At 47.0% G+C, this 20,288-nt stretch overlaps 1 protein-coding gene across 1 annotated transcript; it reads right to left on the reverse strand.

The window, feature by feature from the left end:
* Positions 1 to 650: 650 nt before the first annotated feature.
* DNAJA2 (DnaJ heat shock protein family (Hsp40) member A2) lies at positions 651 to 19,663 on the reverse strand. Its single transcript, XM_053271344.1, has 9 exons — positions 19,430 to 19,663; positions 13,291 to 13,350; positions 11,971 to 12,194; positions 8,496 to 8,576; positions 7,018 to 7,151; positions 5,155 to 5,351; positions 3,485 to 3,629; positions 3,214 to 3,341; positions 651 to 1,472 (listed from the first exon to the last, which is right to left on the reverse strand). Exons 1-9 carry the CDS (start codon positions 19,505 to 19,507, stop codon positions 1,284 to 1,286), a joined length of 1,236 nt encoding a protein of 411 aa, XP_053127319.1. The 5' UTR covers positions 19,508 to 19,663; the 3' UTR covers positions 651 to 1,283.
* Positions 19,664 to 20,288: the final 625 nt, after the last annotated feature.

Consider the following 20,288-nt stretch of genomic DNA (forward strand, 5'->3'; position numbering starts at 1 on the left):
CCAGATTATAGGAAAGCTATTTCACAGTTAAAACCGGTACGTCTTATTTGTTACAGCAGCTAGGTAATTAAATTACTTATACTTACTTGGGTAGTTAATATTTTCAGGATACTTACTTCTGAGCAAACCTGCCTAGGACTGCACTGCACAGCTGCCTAGGCTGCACATAACTAGTTTTGCAATTCTTTGGGTTATTTTCCTGGTCATGATCATCACAATTCACTTAGCAATGGTTGCTGAGCTGAAGTGTGTGCAGAAGAAACAGACTTCTGGTTCATCTAGCCCAGAAGGTCTCGAATCTGGGCCCTCTGATGATTTTGGACTACAACTCCCACCATCCCCAGGGCCCAGATTTGAGAACCTCAATTTCAGCTTAGGACTGTGTCCTACCTACCAGCAGCTCAGGGAACGTCCCAGGGGTAAAGTGTTTGTTCCCAGCCCTCCTGAAATTCTTTAACTGAAGATGTCGTGGATTAATTTAGTCCCAAGCCTTTTCTAGCAAAATGAGCAGTCAACCAATGTGGGCCTAGGACAAACTAGGTCATCTGCCTTTCCCCGCCAAAATGCTGCCATTCTGAACCTTCAGTTTAAGAAGTGTTGGTATTGAGTTCCAATTTAAACTCCCAAGACTTACGGACAGGAGGCGGGTACAAGAGTTATCATACACCAACGGCTTTTATTTAGTTTCAGAAACCTTTCACAAGATGGTAAAAAACTTTTACAACCACTTCTAATCTTATCTTCCATGGTTCCCCATCAGTTCTAACCCACTGTGTGCAAAGCTCACTTACTTACCATGCATCTAAAGTGATAGATACAGGCTATGAAATTCTTTATTCTATTTGTAGCAGCTTATGCAGGTGCAGCCAGATACCAAGCATCGGGACAGAGTTTTTACACAAACTTTACAATGTAGAATTTGAATTTAAAATATGGAACTTAAAATCTACACAAAAACTGGTAAAAATCAAGCACAAGTACAAGGATTGGAACTTAAACCCAGGTGAAAAGGAGTCTCATTTTTCCTTTCAAGTGCCTTTATTCTGCTACAGAATAGTCAAAAAAAATGATGTAAGCTTTTTTGTGGTTAGTTTAAATTATACACTCTGCAGATACTATGGACCAATTTAAAAGTTACACATACAGCAACAGATGTCCATTGGGTTTCGTGTGGATTGCTTATACAATCCAACCAGATTGCTGGAAACAAGTCAGGCAGAATTTGAAGAGAAAAATCCATGTGTAACTTAACCCACCCTCCCACCCCACCCCAGACAAAACTTTTACTGATGGGCACACTGTACCCCAGGTCCATGATGGCCGCTTTCGTCATCAGAACTATCATTGTAAGCTTCACGCCTCTGGCCACCACTTGAACCACGAGTGGTATCGAATTCTTGAAGGTCGACCTCCTCTGCCTCGCTTATGATGTTGGGGACTTCTGGTCTGGCGGGCAGAAGATCTTCAAGTTCCTAAAACACAAATCGCATTGCAGCCACCATGTCAGGCGAGGAGTTCTTAGACGCATACTGGTTTTTACTCACTGCTTGGTCAGCACAAGCGCGTTTCACCAAGATCGCCCCTTTGGCGTGTCACTGCACTGGGCTCTTTCCTAGCACAGTGAAGTATTCTGGAGTTCATTCATACCGCGTGTTTGCACAGACGGTCATGAAATAAAAAGGAACACTGGTAGTCTGACCGTGAAGGTCCTTTCTTGCCAGTGTAGGAGGGTATCCCTTTAAATGGGCTTCACGCCTGGCTACTGAGAGAGCCATCTTAGCCTCCAAGGGCTACTCTAAATGAACTCGAAAGCACATACTAGCAGCCAGATGCCAGTCCACCATCTGCATATACAAGACTACCTGGTCCTCCTTCCTCAAGTGGGCTAAGACACACCGGAGAGAACCCCTTCAGGCGTTGATTCCTCAACTCTTAGATTTTCTACAGGCTGGACTGGACAAAGACCATACCTTAAAGGGGCAAGCTTGAAGGAGTTCTAACTGATGTGTCTTGGTCCCCCTGAGAAAGGAGGGCCAGACAGTCTGGTATATGCGAACAGTGAACTGACATCTGGTGGTTAGTATGGTCATTTAGGGTAGCCCTTGGAGGCTAAGAAGGCTCTCTCAGTAGCCAGGCATGAAGCCCCTTTGAAGGGATACCCGCCTATACTGAGGGAGATAGGAACTTGCTAGGTCAGACCCAAGGTCCAACTAGCCTAGCATCTCCTGCAACAGCCAAAGAGATGCTTCCGGGAAGCGGGACAACTGCAATAGCTCTCCCTTGTGATGCTCGCACCTCCCATTAACTGGCATCACCTCTGAACACCTGGGTTTAAGAAAGCCTGAACAGCGACCCATGGACCTGTCCTCCATGAGCTGGCCTCATCCGCACGGGTGGGCCAAGGTGTGGCATTTTTCACAGGGGTTATGGTCCCACCTACAATCACAAATACGGAAACCGCGAATAAAGCAACCCGGAACCTATGGGAATCCGGGCATTAGGTTCCCCCCAAATTTTCTAAGTGCTAAAAATCATGGAAAAACAGGGGGGAAGCAGAAATAAGAAGAGCACAGCACAGTACCTTGAACCCTCTAACTCTCCCTTTCCTTCAGTAATGGCCCTCCAAACCCCCCAATTTTTGCCATTCATTCGGTGTGGAAAAGAGCCACAAAATGGCTCCACGTTGCCTCCAAAGCGGAAATGCCACTGGAAGTGGGAAACTCGCACACAGGAACAGGAGGTAGCCGAAAATAACCCCCATGAAAAAGGAAACAGAGCCCCTGTAGCCTGACTGCAAATAAGCAAAACTGTGATGGGAGAACCCACCCATGATGGGCAAACTAGGGTCTCCTGAGTGTTTTGGTCCATCCTACATCTACTACCCAAATCTCATCCTTTTAAGGTTTCTGTTTAAAAAAAGGTTGTGCTTTAAAGTAATTAGCTCCACAGTCGCCAGAGAGTTCTGCCACTTACAAACTGGAACGACAGGTTGTTCTAACTTTTTTTACACAACTGCAATTCAGTGCTACCACGATCTCGACATCATAAAGAAACCACCTTATGGCCACAATCTATGGATGCAATCCATGCTCAGTTCACTCAACCTCGTACTGTATCTCAACACATGTAATCAAAGGGTGAAAATCTCCTGCCCTTTGCCCCTGGGGTGCACGTGTGTGAAGAATACGGTCTGAGCCAGTGTACAACACTTACTGTAAGCTTTTCTGGGCTAATCCAGTTATTTTCAGGAAACTGCACGTCAAACTTTATATAAAGGTCTCCCTTCTCAAAGGGATTGCGGTACTGAGGCATTCCTTCCCCTCGGACAACGCGGACAGAGCCTGGAGTTCAGGAAAAGACACAGATATGATCGTTATTAAGAGGCAACTGGTGCTTAAAGTGAAGTGCAAAAGCATCACAGGCTGAAACCGGACTGTGCGCCATTGCAGGCATCCAAAAGCCTCCAGACCACGTTGGGCTTTACCTGGCTCAATTACTTTTCCTGGAGGATATTTCACCACAATCTGACGTCCGTCAAGGTGCTTAAACGTGAACTGGAAGCCACACAATGCTTCAACAAGTCCTATCTTGTGTGTCATGTGCAAGTCATTTCCTTCTCTCTGGAACGCCTGCAGAGGGAAAGGGAAGAGGCATATAGTAGCAATACTGGCAGACCCTGTATGAGTGTTATAACAGAGAGGCTCTAATCTACATTATTTCAGGTTCCTGGAAAGGATGACTGTTGCAGCTTGCCTCATTTGCTTTAATTCCCAAGTTCACAGCTAAGCTCCCATGGGCATGAATCCCTCCGTCTGGCTCGCAGACAGAGTCACCGCACATACTAGAACACATGGCTATTGCTCTTGCCACTATATCTGCAGAGGCTTATACTTCTCAGGAAGGCTGTGACTTGACAGTCACAACCCTTCTCAGAGGTCGTGCCTATTTCTCAGAAGGTGTGACAAATATCAAACTCTTTTAGTCACAACCGTTGAGTCCACACCAGTTTCTGGGGAATATTGGATTTGTGAATAATTACACAGTCTAGTGGCCATCACCACATTCCCGTGGCAGAGAATTCCATAGATCAATTACGTGCTATGTGCAATAGTACTACTTTACGTCACTTCTACATTTTCATGGGATGACCCCTGGTTCTAGTATGGTGGAAGAGGGAGAAAAAAATCCCCTCCCGAGTGTGCATGTATCCACAGCATGCATACTTTTATAAACCTCTACCATGTGTCTCCCCTTAGCCACCTTGTTTTCTAAAGTAAAAAGCCCCCGATGTTGCCTTGCCTCATAAGAAAGGTGTTCTTGACCCTTGATCACCTTGGTTGCTCTCTTGGGCATCGTTTCCGGTTCTATCATGTCCTTTTTGAGATATGTTGCTGTACACAGCACTCTAAACGTGGCCACACCAGCGGCTTGTGTGTCAACAAGACGGAGAACACTACTCCGTAATCTACTTTACTGGCAAAGTTTGGACAGCAGAAGGAAGATGTCCGAGATGGACGTTCTTTCTTATGAACGTCTGCCATTGCTAGCTCCTCTGGTCTCCAGAGTCTATATTTCAAATAGCAACTAGATTCTCTGGACCCTCTCCAGTGACATAGAGCCTTATCTGTGCAATCTGTGGAGCCAAGCCACATATACCATATTTACCCGAATCAAAGACGACTCTGACTGTAAGGTGGCCCCTTTAAAAAGTAGAGGTTAAATACAGGTCACACTGGCATTTACTCAAAAGGAACAGGATTCTGAATTTAAGATGACCTCCAGATTTCTAATATTTAAAAAAAACCAAAAACTTGGAAAAAACCTAATCTTGGATTGAGGCAAATACAGTACTTGCAATTGTTTCTCCAAAATATTACAGGTGAATTGCAATGGTGCCCATCTGAATTCAGATGGTGCCTTCCGCCAATGGAAGGCTGGCTTCACGCCTAGTGCAAGGCTGCTGCACAACCAAACTGATATCGAGCCCAATGGGGGTCCTCTGCTTGCACAGGAGGTGGTTAAGCCTCTTGCGCAAGCATCTGCCCAATGGCCCTAGCAGCTATTTTGCTTTGGAGCCAGGCCGTGGCCACCATGCTCACGGCACCCAGCATCACAGCATTCAACAAACCTCAGTGCTGTCAAGGTTCAGATTACCTCGTGCTCCTTCTCTTGGAGCAGGAGGACGATGTCCCCTGGCTCCACTCCAGGGGCTTGATCCGCTTCTCCGGTGAAGGTGATTCTCTGCCCGTGTTTCATGCCTTTATCTACATGGACTTCAAGGATCTTCACTTCTTTTATCACCTTCTTCCCTTCGCACTTTTTGCAACGATCTTTTTCATTAATTACTTCCCCTAGAAAGAGGCACTGTGTTAGAAGGTCCTCTGTTTTGTTCAGGTGTACGCCCAATGACATCATGTTCATAGGTGCCACCTGATTTTAAGCACGACTAGGAACACAGGAAGCTGCCTCCTGCCGAGTCAGAACCTTGGTCCACCTAGCTCAGTATTGTCTTCACTGACTGGCAGCAGCTCTTCAAGACCTGCAGAGGAGTGAACCTCTTCAAGATGCAGAGGAGTGAACCTGGGACCTTTTGCATGCAAAGCAGATGGTCTACCACTGAACCATGGCCCCATTCCCTAAGGGGAATCTCTGACAACAGTGCACACATTTAGTCACCCATCCAAATGCAAACTAGTTAAGACCTTGCTTAGCAAAGGGGACAAGTAATGCTTGCTACCACAAGTCCAGCTCTCCTCCTCTATTTGGTGGTAAAGAGTCATAACAGCAGCCCTGCAGGATCAGGCCCGAGGCCCATCTAGTCCAGCATCCTGTTTCACACAGTGGCCCACCAGATCCCGCTGGGGAGCCTATGGGCAAGAAGTGAGGGCATGCCCTCCCTCCTGCTGTTGCTCTCTTGCAACTGGTATTTAGAGGCATCTTGCCTCTGAGGCTGGAGGTGGCTTATAGCCACCAGACTAGTAGCCACTGATAGACCTGTCCTCCATGAATCAGCGTGGTTCAGTGTATTCAGATCCAGGATTTCCCACCCAAAGAGTTTCCGTTTGAAAAGTAGGAAAGGGGACTTTAAGACACAATCTCCGTTGGATGTAGCAGCATTCCACCTCACCTCGAAGACCCAACTCCCACATTATGGGAATGCTTTGCCTGCATCCCAAGCTGATCTGGGGGGAAATCATACGGAAGTACTCAGATGCTGGAGGGGGCTCCCTCTAGGCAATCTCACTCCTCTGGTATGGCTTTTATATTCCCACAGGACAGGAGCGTTGGCCCACACCACCTCTGTAATGTAAGAAGTTGGCCTAAAGCAGGATTGCTGGTTCATATCTGATTGTAACTAAACTGCCCAAACTTTTTGAACTGGCAGGAGTCATGTGCAACACCATAGAGAGGGTCTCAGGCTGGAATGCAGTTTTCTCATTTCCACCAACATCACAGAAGACTAATCACACCAGTGAAAGGAAGCTTCAGCTCAAGGCAGGATGCAAACCTGGACAACCAAATCCAAGGTAATGGCATCTACAAAAATATGGGGTGGGAAATTTTCCGGGACAATTTCCCCCACACTTGACTTTTCCATGGAAAAATTTCCACTCCTAAGAATTTCTCCTTGGCTACTTGAAAAACGCTTAAGATACAGTGAGGGGAAATTAATATTTTTTACTCTACAAACAGGTCAAATCACCATGTCAAATCAGATCACAATCTATTCAGGGAATCAGGAAAATCTGCATAGTAATAAATGGGAAATTAATGCAAATGAGGGGAGGATTTGCACAATTTTTCCAATCCAAAATCTGGAAAATCCACATTTCTGGGCACCTGTCATTTATGAACTATGCATCTTGTTAAACTGCCCTATAGCAATGAAACAGAGCTTACCACACACTGAATCTTACAGAGGCTTCCTTGGCAACAAGGGACCCAGCCTGCCAAAGGGGCAGGTTGGAACGGGACTCTACCCCATTCCGGCGTCCTCAGGCAAAACGGCTGGCTTACCTTCTCCGTTGCAGTCGGAGCACACGGACTGCATCTGCTGAACCATCCCGGGAGCCAGCTGTCTGATCATGATGCGCACCCCTCGGCCTCGGCAAGCCGCGCACTTCTGGACAGCACCAGATTTACCCCCTTGACTGGAGCAAAAGGTGTGTGTTACCGAGTGCTCTCAGGAGTGCCTCTCGCATCTGCCACCTGGAGACCCAAGCAGGAGGCGGTGGTGGCCCAGGTGAGGAACTCCAACAACTGGCTGCTTCAGCAGTTATTTCCATGACATGGCTATTTCCTAGGAGACCTACTGTGGCCCCAAAACAGCAGAGTGGCAGCTGGCATAGCCGAGGGCTGGGGCGAAGTTTGCAAACATCTTTGACCCTCGACCGCCAAGTTCTTCATTGCAGGGCCAACGGGAGCCAACGGCATCTTTCCTCAACCCTCAGTGGGGCTCCCTGACCAACTCTTCACTAGGCTTGCACAAAGCTTCGTCCAAAGCCGAATAGTTCACACAGGCCCTCCTGGCACTTTACAGAGGAAACCTATCCCACCAAGTGCTGTGCTTGATCTAGTGCCAGCAGGACTCCTTTAAGGGAAACAAGAGCCCCTGTGCCATCTTGGAAGGCGTGTACAGAGCCCTGGGAAATGTAGTCCTTCCCAGGGTTTTTGCCATAGAGCTCCTGGGGAAAGCTCTATGGGAAGGACTACATTTCCCAGGGTTCCATGCACAGCTTTCCAAGATGGCTGTGGGGCTCAAGGCTTCATTTCTCTTTAAGGGGCCCTTCCAGCACTGGCAGAAGTGCAGCTGCATGGAGGTCAGCACAGTGGGAAATGGGTCTCAGATTCAAGGGTTCTCCCCCGCCCTTTCCCCCAAAGTGGCCCTCATTTGAAAAACAGTGAAGATCACTCCCCTACCCCACTACTCCCCACTTGCATCTGCCACCAGGAACCAAGAACACATAAGACTTCATTGGCAGTCTGGGAGTCCTGCCCAGTGAAGGACTCTAAAATCTAGATTTGCGTTTTAGCGTATTTTAAATGTGCTGTAAGCCACCTTGAGAACATCTATCCTGAGGTGGGATAGAAACGTTTTATTTAAAAACAAAAAATGCAGACGAGAAGCAAGGAAGCATCTGCATATTTTGAGGCCAGCCAGTGGTCTCACCTGATACTGTTGAAAATATGAGGCTGAGCATCTGGTCAGTGTCAAGATGAAAGACCCATGCAAAGCACTCCAGAATTTTAATGAGAAAGTGGGATACAAGTGGCAGTAAAAATAAGCTAAACAGTTGCAATCTCACTGTGCTGCTGGGTTGTATGCTGACATCTTTAATGTCAAACAACTGAATTCTAGATGGATATCAGTTGGGGTTTTTTTTAATGGAAGCATAAAACTGGAGTCGTTTTTATATCTAAGCTTCTTCTCGGCCTTGTCAACTTCTTTCAAAAGTTAAGCACTTCATCTTTAAAACAGACAAACAGAAACTCACCCATTACATGAACTACACAGGACATTCTTGCTAAGTTGTAGTTTGGTAGTCTTTCCATTATATAGATCTTCTAAAGAAACTCTAAGGAAAAAATGAGTTTGGCATTTAGTGTTGCTGGAGAATGGGAATTTTGTTGCTGTTTTAAAATAATGCTATAAGTACAAATACACATGAACTACGTTAGGAAGGAAAATCTCACCCCAGGCAAGGAAAACAGCTATTAATTCTACTAATTAATAACAATAACTAACTTTATTTGTTAGCCACCCTGTAAGAAACTGTTCTCTGGGCAGCTTGCAACACAACATTAAAACATAACATAACACACATTAAATCATAACAGACCAAAAAGTGGGGAGGGAGGGAAAGAAAATACAAAGCACAATACAAAACAACTGAAAAGGCATTTAAAAAATCAGATCAAATGGGGTGCCTATAAACCAGTCTGGGCCATTCAAACCCAGCTGCTACTAAATGAGCAGTCAAGTGGATAACTGGACTTGGTTACCATCTTGCGGCCACATGTGCACATACCCCACCACCCCAGGAGCCTTGCACAATTGCTGATAAGATTCCAAGCTGAGGCTCTGTTCTTAATGCTCCCAACTTCAAGGCTAAGGCAGTGCCTGCTCTGTGGTGGCACCTCATTTGTGGTTTCTAGTTTTCATAAATTCACAGAAACACACTGGAATAAAGCCAATGGCAATACTAATACTACCCATATGTCGTATGCCATCCTTCTCCAATACATCTAAGCAACTAAAATGCTCTTAAGAAATAACAGCATTTGGTTAGTTTCTACTCAGGCCAGTCAACTGAAAAACCTAAACTCCTATGCCAAGCTCACCCAAGTTCTGCAGCCTGTATATAAGTTATGCGAGTTATAGCACGATAGAAGTTCCTTAATTTTACAGAATTCATTCTCTTTCCGCAATCCCAGGAAGGGACAGGAAACTATGCAAGATATCCAGCTTGCTACTGAAATCCTACTCAGCGACACTTTGCTTTCTGAGATAATGTTATCAGGCACTGCACATGCCTTTTTAAAGCCTCTCTCAGCAGCCATCGGGACTACAACTACCCCCTTCCTTCTTTTCTTAAATGGAAGTTGAGATTCTCAGTTGCTCAATGTTGCACTTACTTGCTTCACAGGACAAAGCCCAAGCAAGCCAGAACTTCCCATCCTTTTAAGTATCTCTGTCTTATTTCATCAGGAGTCTAGAGATGCTAGTTTTCCCCTTGATCTACTTGGAACACCTTGTAGATCAAACCTTCCTGTTTGTTTTTGTGCTGGGATGTTGAACAACTTGAACTTCAATGCTTTTAATCTCATTGACTTGATACAACTATAGCCACAGGTTCGCTATGATCACCTCATTTGGCTGTTAATAAGTGGTTCTGCTGCCCTATTAAATTTCTCCCTTGTGAACTTATCAAATTACTTTGAGCATGGGTGAGGCTTTAATATTCCATTCTCTGATTATTTAATAGCTTGTGATACTTGCTTTGGTGTAAACAACAAGTAAGGGCCTAGAAACATTTCTTGGACTATCTTCTAACATATAGGGTTGAATCAAAACTGCTGGTATCGGCTTTCTGCAGGCATGTAGAAGTGTTCACATTCTTAAGTATCTCAAACTCTTTAATAGGACTGCTGAAGTTTGAAGCCACCCTCACCACGCCTTAATTTCTTCCTAAAGGCCCTTTATTAGGGATAATTGATGATAATCAGCCTCAAATTCATCCTCAACTCTGGACTGCCCAAGATAACTTCAGGTAGGAAGAAAAACTGTATAAGCCCTTCTGTATCGGATTTCAGAAGACCTCCTTTTCCCTTGGTACACACATTACTGCAGCATGCTGCTGGCCCATTCCTGGAATAAGAGACCAAGGGACTTCCTGTTTCCCACACCCACCTCTTCCCTCTCCAACCCAAGACCTGCTCAACATCTAATTTGAGCTGGGGGGAAACCCCAACTGAAGCCCCAAGTTGCAAGGGTGGGAGGCTGGAAAAAGAAGCAGGCAGCACAGCTAGGGATGTGCCTGAACAACGGTCCGAAGCGTGGTTCGGGCCCAGTTCAGAAGAGGTGCGGGGAGCTGTAAGAAAAAGGAGAGCTCCGCTGCCCCATGCAGCTTCCTGTTGGGGTGGCGCTCGGCCCAAACGACCCCGCGTGGCACCAGCATGTCTATGGCACCTGCTCATGTGCAGGTGCAATTTGTGTGGTCAGCATGGAGTTGCTGAGCACGCATACGGTACCCTCTGCATGGAAGCTGCATAGAGCGGCGGAGAGCAGGTCTCCTCTTTCTTAAAGCTCCCCCGCGCCACTTCCAAACTGTGCTCGAACCACACTTCAGGGCACATCCCTAAGCACAGCCTCTCATAGAGAAAGGGATAGCTAATTCCAGATAACAATCCTGCTGGGGAAAGAGGCACTTTTTAAAGTGGTGGCTCTTGTATGAAGATGCACAGAATTTTAGAGTTGGGAGGGATCTTAGAAGTCCTCCGATTCTAATTGCAGAAACCTGTAAAGAGCAACCCGGACAGATGCCTGTCCAGGCTCTGAAACCCACCAGCAAATGCAAGCCTGCCACAGCACACAGCAGATTGTTGAGCAGTTTTTATGGTGAAGAAAGCCTTCCGGCCCAAATCCTCTGCCTTGTACTTTCAACCCACTGGTTCGAGTTCTGCGCTCAGAACTAGAGCAACAAGAGTTCTGTTTTCTTCTATGCGACTGACAGCCCTTCCGATGTCTGAAAACAGCCCCTTTGTCTTCTCTTCTCCAGGCTAAACACATACAGCAACTTCAGCCATCCCGAGAGCACTAGGTTTCCAGGCCCAGGCCCCAAAACTGGACAGTTATGTCACATGAGGTCATGACTAGCACAGAAAGTATCTGGAGACTGGGCTTCTGTTAATGGAGCCTCAGACTGCATTTGCCTTTTTAGCAGTTGCATCAGACTGCTGGCTCACGTTCAATCTGTTGTCTGCTAAGATGCCTGCGCCCATCTCGTATGTACTGCTGCCATGCCAGGTCTCCCCCATCCTGTCCCCCTTAAACTCAGCATAGTGGCCTTTGATCAGCATGCCATGTTGTTTTTTATCCAGGTGAGTTTCACTGGGCCCTATGTTCATTCCTCTACACATGCACAGCTATGTTTGTAATCAGAGGGATTCTGTACTCTTTATTTATGCTGAGCGAGGGGTTGTGCAGACCTTATTTTTTAAGGAGTTCTGGAAAAAGTTGATCACTGAGTTTCTATATATCAAGTCTCAAGCTCACAAGTTTCAGTCACAGGTCAAAGGCCCAACACATATTGGATCATAAAGACTTTTAAAACAAGGATTGAATTTAGCTAGAATTAAAAGTGTATTTCAAGTCGTTCCGATTGCTTTGGAAACTTAATTCCACCACTAGGACAATTATGCATTTCGGCGATGCCCCCAGAGACGCAGGGCAACGATCAAGGTACTTACTTAAGTGGATGCATCATATCTTCCCCTCTTCTTCTACCGTTGCGACTTCTGCTCTGACTACCCATGAAACTGAACAGCCCCCCACCAAATATGTGGGAGAAAATATCGTCCATCCCTCCACTTCCACCGCTACCTTCTCGGAGGCCCTGTTCTCCATATCGGTCATATAATTCACGTTTCTCGGGATTTGAGAGAACTTCATAGGCAAAGCTTATTTCTTTGAACTGAGAGACAGAAGCAAAATGACAAAGCTGTTACTTATATAGCCAGCAACACAGAAACCCAAAAGGAGCAGCAGATACCACAACAGACACATCCGTTCCCTAACAAGATTACAAAGATCCACCTGTAAAGTAGTACGATGCTAGGTACAGTCTGGACTCTAGGAGCAAAGGCGTGCTCCTATAACTAAGCCATACTTTTATTGTACTTTGTTTTCAGGAATCTCAGTGATTCATCAGACGAGGATGCTCCTTTCTTGAGACATTTGTCATTCATGAGAGCTCTCCATTATTCACATTCAGATCCCTCCAGCAAACCTCTCCCATAAAGCACAGCCAATCAGAAACAGCTCAGTTGACAGAGAGGTGACAGCTTTGATTACCTATCACATTTGTATCCCACTGTTCAGGACAGCACACACTGGAATTATCCCATTTCATCTTCAAGAGCCGATAGCATTTGGGCCAGTGAGTTTCATAACCAGGCACCTACAAATCCACTTGCCAGCTAGTCAGTGGTGAGTGCCCCAAGCCTTCTGACGAGCAGGACACCAAGCTCCACAAAGGTCTCCTCACCAGAGGTCTCCTTTCCACTGCCATTTTTGAGAAGGTAAGAAGCAGCAGAAATCCTCTCTGAGCAGCAGGAGAGGGCTCCAACTTTCTCACCATCTTCATATCCCAGTGCAAATGGTAAAAGACCCACTTCTCGCCTAAGCCCTCTGCCTGTGTTCCAGAAAGGGATCCGAAGGAAGAGAGGGGATTGATGGCAACCACAAATAATGGCTGGCTAGTGAGCCAAGCCTAAATCTGTAGATTCCCGTTCATTATGTCCAAGTTCCTTTGAACACAGACTGAACGGACATCTCCTAGATATCCAAGTCAAACACGCTATTTACTACACCACACCAGCTCTCACTGACAACTATTTGTCATCAGCCTGGCCACTTCCACACACAATTCTCTTTTCAGCTCTTCCCAGCTTGGATTGCATGTTCTTTAGAGCACAAGCAAGTTGCTCAGTCTATATTGCATCTAGTACCTCCTAAGACACAAGAGCATCTTATTTTAGCAGCAAGTTGGCGGGGAAAGAGAGTCTTACCTTGTCACCTGCATTTGGATTCTTGTCAGGGTGGTATTCCTTAGCAAGCTTTCGGTAGGCCTAAAAAAACCCACACACACAATATCAAACTGTTAGCAGGCCACCGAATGCAGGTTTTGAATTTCCACAAGTCCCTTAAAATTGTATCCTGCAGTGCTGGATACTTGATACATTTTCTTTGGATCTGGGAGCCAATCCAAAGGTTTAAGAGCCAGACAATGAACACTGGACAACATTAAACAACTTAGTGATGGACATTATGGCAATTCACACTGCACCCAACTGCTGACTGAGGTAGGAAGGGAAAGTCCTCCAACCCAGATGCCACTTAGCTCCTGATCACGGAAGGAGCCTCTAATCTTGTTTTCCCCTCAAAGACAATCAAACGTTGAGAGAGCACACAGCTTTCGAAACTGGATAGTCCCAGTTATTGATAATTTGAACTGCCCTAATAAAGATTTTATTAAACAACTGAATATTTATTCAGTTATGGCTCCCTGGAGCCTGGGATTTGTCAAGCCCTTATGCTGTGCCTGAAGCAAACCCACCAAAATAAAGTTTTGCCATGTGCTACTATAGAGTGCCTACCACTTATTTCCGTACAGGCTGTATAGGAGCAAGCCCTGATAGAATGAACTGAAGGGCTGGAGGCCTGTGCCCAATTCAACCACCACTGTCTGCATTCTTGGCTCTAGCACAAATGCCTACATCTTGAATTAGATTACGCTGGATGCTTTAAATAACCAAATCAGTTCAACACAGCACTACTACGGTGCAATGAGGACTACTTGGCCACATGTAAGCTTAGAAAAATGGAATTGTATACTGCGTAAGAGTTTAATTTAAAAACTACTCAACTATTTCTGGGGGCGAGGAGGAAGTCCATTTTGCTTCTCAATCCTTCCAAGTATGCAAATCCTTTTTGGATTTGTTGTTGCCATTATTAAGGTTCTGTCAAGTGCTTAACCAAGCCAACATTCCGACGTTTATTTCATTCTTTGCAACAGGACTCACCCTTACTCTTCCCAAATCACTAAATGCAGAAAGGCATATAAATCCTGGCCCAACCATATGTTATTCACAAGAAAATGCTTCATGCATGTGAAGTGCTAAAGCAAGTGAAAAATGGCACTCCTGCATTACTGGTGTCAAATTGCAATGCCAAATAGGACAGATCCTTTCCTCAAACACTGTACTACTACGACACCAGTTAAAGTACTTTTAATTTGTACTTTTGAATCTTGTGTGTTTGATATTACAACAGTTTTGTTAAGTAGGCCTCTAATTCAATCCCAGCCTCTACAGTGTAGTACACTGTTCTGGGCTCCTTGGAGGAAGAGCATATAAAATGTGAAAATAAAAAAAAACCCCACATATAAAATGTAAAAAAAAATAAAAAATGCAGGCAAGTGATATGCTTAAGACTCAAGGACTCTCTCAACAAGAGGAACTATATTTTCCCTCAATGATCACTCCTGGGGACATCCAAGGGTAGGCTATATCACTTTTTAACAGCAACAAGAGACTCCAAGACCAGTGGTGCCCACAGCTGGTAGGCTACAGGGAAGCTTCACCGATAATCCATTTAAGAAACTCCTGTGAGAAAGCCACAGCTACTGCCAAGTAATTGTGTAACATGACCAAGGCCTTAAAGCACTTTCAATGGCAATCCTGTGTTGCCACCATATGCCAGACTATTGAAGCCAAGATCCTGCTAAGATTACAAGCATTGTCAGAAACGGAGGCATATTCAGCCAACCTGAACGGTTTCCATTACAGCTATCGCCCTCAGTGCCACTTTCAATGGACCACCACTCTTTTTACAGGACACTGCTTAACACGCTAGCCTCCTGGCAACAACTGCACCTTCCTCTAGTCTGCAGAAACTGTTACTTCGAATCGATTTATAGAACCTCCTCTCTGTAAAAAAATATGTTGCCAAGAACTATTGTGGTTTACAACCTCCATATTTCAGAGCAGCAGCCTTCAATCTTTCCAGACCCGAGTTCCTCCTTTAACCCAAAGCGGCAACAGGGACTCGTTTTTAATTAGCCAACACTGCGTCTTTCTCCTCTCTACAGTGATCAGGATGCCACTGAAACCCAGTTGCTGAGGAACAGCAGCAGGAGAAAGCAATCGCCTCCATGCCCTGCGGTGGAGCTTCCCGGAGGCATCTAGCTGGTCACTGTGGGAAACAGGAAGTTAGACGGAGTGGATCTTGAGACTCATCCAACGGTGCTCTTCTTATCTTTTTACATACAGACGAAGGAAAGTTGGCCAGTCCAGCTTCTCTTGCAGGGGAGTACACGCTGAAATCCCGCTTTTCTATGCCATGGTTAAAAGTAAAGGAACTATGTTCTCTGCATCTGGTTATACAGAGTTTTTCCATCTCTGCTTTTGATTCCCCTTACTAATTTCTTTTAAAAGGACTAAAAAACAAACGATGGAGATATTACTAGCATGAATAGCCTCACCAGACGAATGTTTTAGAAGACCAAAGAAGTAGAACATAGAGACTTTAGCCTAAGAATTGACAAATTTAATTGCCCGAGACAAATTTAAATCCAAGACGAGGATATTCTAAGGTAGAGTGATTTTAATAAAACCTTTGTCTCCAGCAGCCCTGTTTCTGTTCCAAGTGTGGATGATTTTAAAGAGAAGCCCATTTGCCTGGCCCTACCAAAATGTCCATCACCAAGTCCAGCAATTTTGTCCAGTGTCCACTGTCTGGCTCCTAAATTTTCTGAACTGGTTCTTACATTCAAGGAAAACTTGTCAAGGCCTCTTTAGCCCCGCTTTGAGATGCGACTGACTGCTCCCAAGAGTAGCTTTCCCGTGCTACCACTATTCGGTACTCTGGAGATTCCCAACGCAGCTTGCTGTGAAAAGATCTGATCACACAGTCTCCTGGTCTGAAACCACCATCTCCTCCATATATGCAAGCAGAGCCCCATCTCTTTGCACAGAAAGAAACAGCAAGTTCACAATTAGATGACCAAGTGTGTGCATCTCGCCTAGAGAACAATTTGCTGAAGACTGAATGGTCAGAGTTGTTCAACTCGTTTGTCATGTCATTACTAAACGTTCACAGTTTAAAATAGTTTTGTTCACAAGACTGTCTTAAGATCGCATTCCTGTTTATTCCTCTAAGTTTTCCCACAGACATATTTTTCCTCCAATATGTTAGATCTGATATACTTGCAACTAATACCAAGGGGAGTAAATTTCACTCCCAACCTTAAGTTCACTTTTAAAAGGGGGTGCCTTCCCCACCCCACCCCTGCCGTGCTCTTCTCCCCGCCCCCCATCTTTGTTTATCTTGCCTCTCTCGGGAGGAAGAATACTTGATGGTAGCAAAGGGTAGCAAAGTTTTAAAAGGGGGTGAAGCACCGCAGAACCTCAGCAAGCCTTATTCTTAGCAACATAGGAAGCTGCCATATACTGAGTCAGGCCATTGGTCTATCTAGCTCAGTATTGTCTTCACAGACTGGCAGCGGCTTCTCCAAGGTTGCAGGCAGGAATATCTCTCAGCCCTAACTTGGAGATGCTGCCAGGGAGGGAACTTGGAACCTAGATGCTCTTCCCAGAGTGGCTCCATCCCGTAAGGGGAATATCTTACAGTGCTCACACTTCTAGTCTCTCTTTCATATGCAACCAGGGCAGACTCTGCTTATGCTTGCTACCACAAGACCAGCTCTCTTAAGAACAACCTTACAACAACTTGCAGAAAATTTCTACAACAACTTATAGAAAATTCACAAGTGGCAGGTGGGGAAGGGAGAGAGAAAGAGAAACATACAGAACATAAACAGGGGTTTCTGAATCCACAATAGGAATCATGTTTTCTTAATGACCTCAGAACTTCCTCTTATCAAACACATACTTCCACAGACACCTGCTTCCACAATAATGAAAACCCAGCCCAAACAAATTAAGCTATTACACGCCCAAATGAAGAAGACCTATTCCCCACCCTTCCGTCACAACAGGCAGGACATGGTGATTAACCAACTGAAGGCTCTGATGTAGGATGAAGTTCCCTGAGTGTGGGCGAGGAGGAAAAGTGACACAGGCGTTACAAAAGCAAATACAAGCAACACACTGCTGAAGCAGTCAATGTGAGGACAGAACTAGGATTATGCCATTCTAGGACAGGGGTAGGCAACTATAGCTGCCCAGCTGCTGTTGAACTACAAATCCCATCTCTGCCAGTCACAATTTACTGTGGCTGGGGATGATAGGAGTTGTAGTTCAACAACAGCTGGAGAGCCATGATTGCCTATCCCTGCTCTAGGACTCTCTCTGCTGCCCGCCCTTAAAGGGGCTGTCCAGCCATCAACCAAGGAAACAAGACCTAGAATGATGCCTGAGCAACCAGGGGCCCAAACGGGTCATGCTGAAATGAGATTTAATACAGCTAGAAATAAAAAGAAGATGGTAGAAATACAGATTGAATTATCCATCGTTATGGTCCTTCCCACAGGCAGATAAGGCTCAGGTCATCCTTACTGCCAAAAAATAAATTAAAAAAATTAAGAGGCACAAAGATTTTATTTTTTAGTTAGGGGGCACAGAAGAGGGAGGAAAGAAGTAGGGGTTATTCTGTGTCTCACCACTATGAAGTTACTCCTAAATGAAACACAAGCAAGAGGGAAAAGGAAACAACTGATCTATAAGTTACCCTCAGCATCATAAGTCTTCCCTTAAGACACACAAGATTTTGTACAAAGAGCAAAACTGGGGGGGGGAGAACAGATGTGCAAAGCCAATTTCTGGGTCACCCATGTTGCCAGAAAACTCCCCAATGACACAGATTGGAGGAAGAAAGAACGTTGGAGGAAGGAGGGGAAGAAAGAGGAAAATGTGGGGAGCTCAGCCCCTTTGCCACCCTCCCATAACCAAGACAGCCAAACTGTGGTTTCTGTAACAGCTTTATCAGGATCCACGAAGGACCAAAGCCGTGAGCACCAGCAGCGTATTTTTGATTAGCTGCTCAGGCCTGTGCATCCTTTGTGTGGCCCTAATAAAAAGCACAAGCAAGCCCGTGGATTTGGGATACACTCCCCCTTCCATGGACCAATAGGGCTACCTAGGTTTGCTCCTAAAGCCCTCAAGGCCACAGGAAGGAAGACAAGAAATGGAGTAATAGGGGGAGCTCATTTCCAGGGTGCCCTTTGCTACCATCAAGTATTCTCCTCCCAAGAGCGGCAAGATAAACAAAGAGGGGTGGGTGGGGAGAAGAGCACGGCAGGGGTGGGGAAGGGACACCTCTCAGGTCGCTCACTATGTCGTGTGTGGACAACTGTACCCAGGTTCACTTTTGGAACTGAACGCAGGTACAGTCGCTCGCACAAAAACAGGTACCTGTGAGCAGATCTCTGTGCACTCATTCAACGTAAAGTCAGCTATCCTTAGAAAGACTGAAGGGCGACGGAAGCCCTTTGGCCCCTTCCTCCCCCCCCCCCCCGATTTGCCACAACAGCGAGCCATGAAACCCCCCAGGGTGGCTTTCAATGCTGTACAGGAAATGGAGGCCGACCCCTGGGGGCACCAGGCCCATCCTGGAGGGCCGGCCGGCCACCCCAACTAGGGACCCCCCGGGCAATCCTCCTCCAGCGCCTCCTTGGGGGGCCTCCTCACCCTCCAGCGCCATCCCAGACACAGTCCCTCCGCCCTCCCCGCCACCCACTCCAAGCAAGGCCTCCATCCCCCTCTGGGCCTCCTCGCCCCCCCTCTACAAGCCAGACGATGCCTGTCCTCTTCCTTTGCCCCCACATGGGGTCAGAAACACCCCCGCCCCGACCTGCCCTCCATATGGGGTCAAAAGCGCTCTCTGACCCCGCCCGCCTGGGGTCAAAGAGACCCCCCCCACACACACACAGAGCCTGTCCTCATTACTTCTCCCCCCTCCCCGTGGGGTCAAATAGACCCCCCCCCTCGACAGGCTGCGGGCTGCCAGCCCGAGCAGGGCCGGGGCGCCTCCAATGACCCTGTAAGGGGCAGCCGGGCGCGGAGGGCCTCGTGGGGGGCGGGCAGCAGGCTAGCCTGGGGGGCCCCCCCACTCCCGGGCCCCCTCCCGGCTCGGGCCCCCCTGGGCCTCCCCGGAAGCGCCTCCCTTTGCCCCCCCCCCGTCACGGACCTTCTTCAGCTCGTTGTCGGAGGCCCCCGGCGGCACCCCGAGGATGTCATAGAGCTTGGTGTCGGCCACGTTGGCCATGGCGGGCAGGCGGTCGAGCGGGCAAGGGCAGGCCGCGCGCCGGTAGGGACGGGGGGAAGGCAGGCAGGCCGCGGAGACGCCGGGCAGGAGGAGCAGCAGAAGGGCCGGCTGTGAGGGAAGGAAGCAGAGGGCCGCGCGAGGGAGGGAGGGAGGGAGCGGGAGGACGTCGCCACGCACGCCAACGTCACCGCGTCGCCTGCGCGCCCGGAAGAGACGCACGCCCCTAGAGCCAGAGAAAGGACAGAGTGCCGCAGACACCAACCGAAGCTGAACTCTCCGCATGATGAAGGAGCCGCACGGGGCTGCTCCCTATATAGATTTTCGAGGTTTCCTATCATCATCATCATCATCTGCAGCCCTTCAAAGAGCCCTAAATGCACTTTTTTTTTTAGCCCGGGTTTTAGTGACGCTTGAATAGTTTTAAACGGTTCAACTTTTTGATTGTTTTAACTAGGTGATTTGGTTTCCCTCTCCCCCAACATGGGTTTCAATGGGCGGCTCTCGCGTCTCCCTCACTGGGGAAACCAAAAGTTAACTCGGAAGGACTGTGACGGATGATTGGGTTTGGCCACTCTGGCGATTTCCTACCTCTCCGTAGGACGCTGTTCCCGATCCCGACCTGCCACCAGGTCCCGCCTCTTGGAAGGAAGGCCACACCCCTCGCTCCTCAGCGCCCCCGCCCCTTTTCCTGCCTTTGTGAAAGAGGCGAGGATGTTTCCGAGGAGTCAGCGAAGAGTCGATACCGGCTTGACGGCCCTTAATCAATCAATCAATGAAAGGA

This window comes from Hemicordylus capensis, chromosome 9 (genome assembly GCF_027244095.1).
Source record: "Hemicordylus capensis ecotype Gifberg chromosome 9, rHemCap1.1.pri, whole genome shotgun sequence".
Taxonomy (NCBI): Eukaryota; Metazoa; Chordata; class Lepidosauria; order Squamata; family Cordylidae; genus Hemicordylus; species Hemicordylus capensis.

Excerpts from the sequence above, each read along its gene's own strand:
- DNAJA2 (XM_053271344.1), bottom strand. The coding sequence starts at position 19,507 with ATGGCCAACGTGGCCGACACCAAGCTCTATGACATCCTCGGGGTGCCG. Across the intron at positions 8,577-11,970 it reads GATATGATGCATCCACTTAA|AGTTTCTTTAGAAGATCTAT; the intron begins GTAAGTACCTTG and ends TTTTTTCCTTAG. Across the intron at positions 5,352-7,017 it reads CTCCGACTGCAACGGAGAAG|GGGAAGTAATTAATGAAAAA; the intron begins GTAAGCCAGCCG and ends GCCTCTTTCTAG.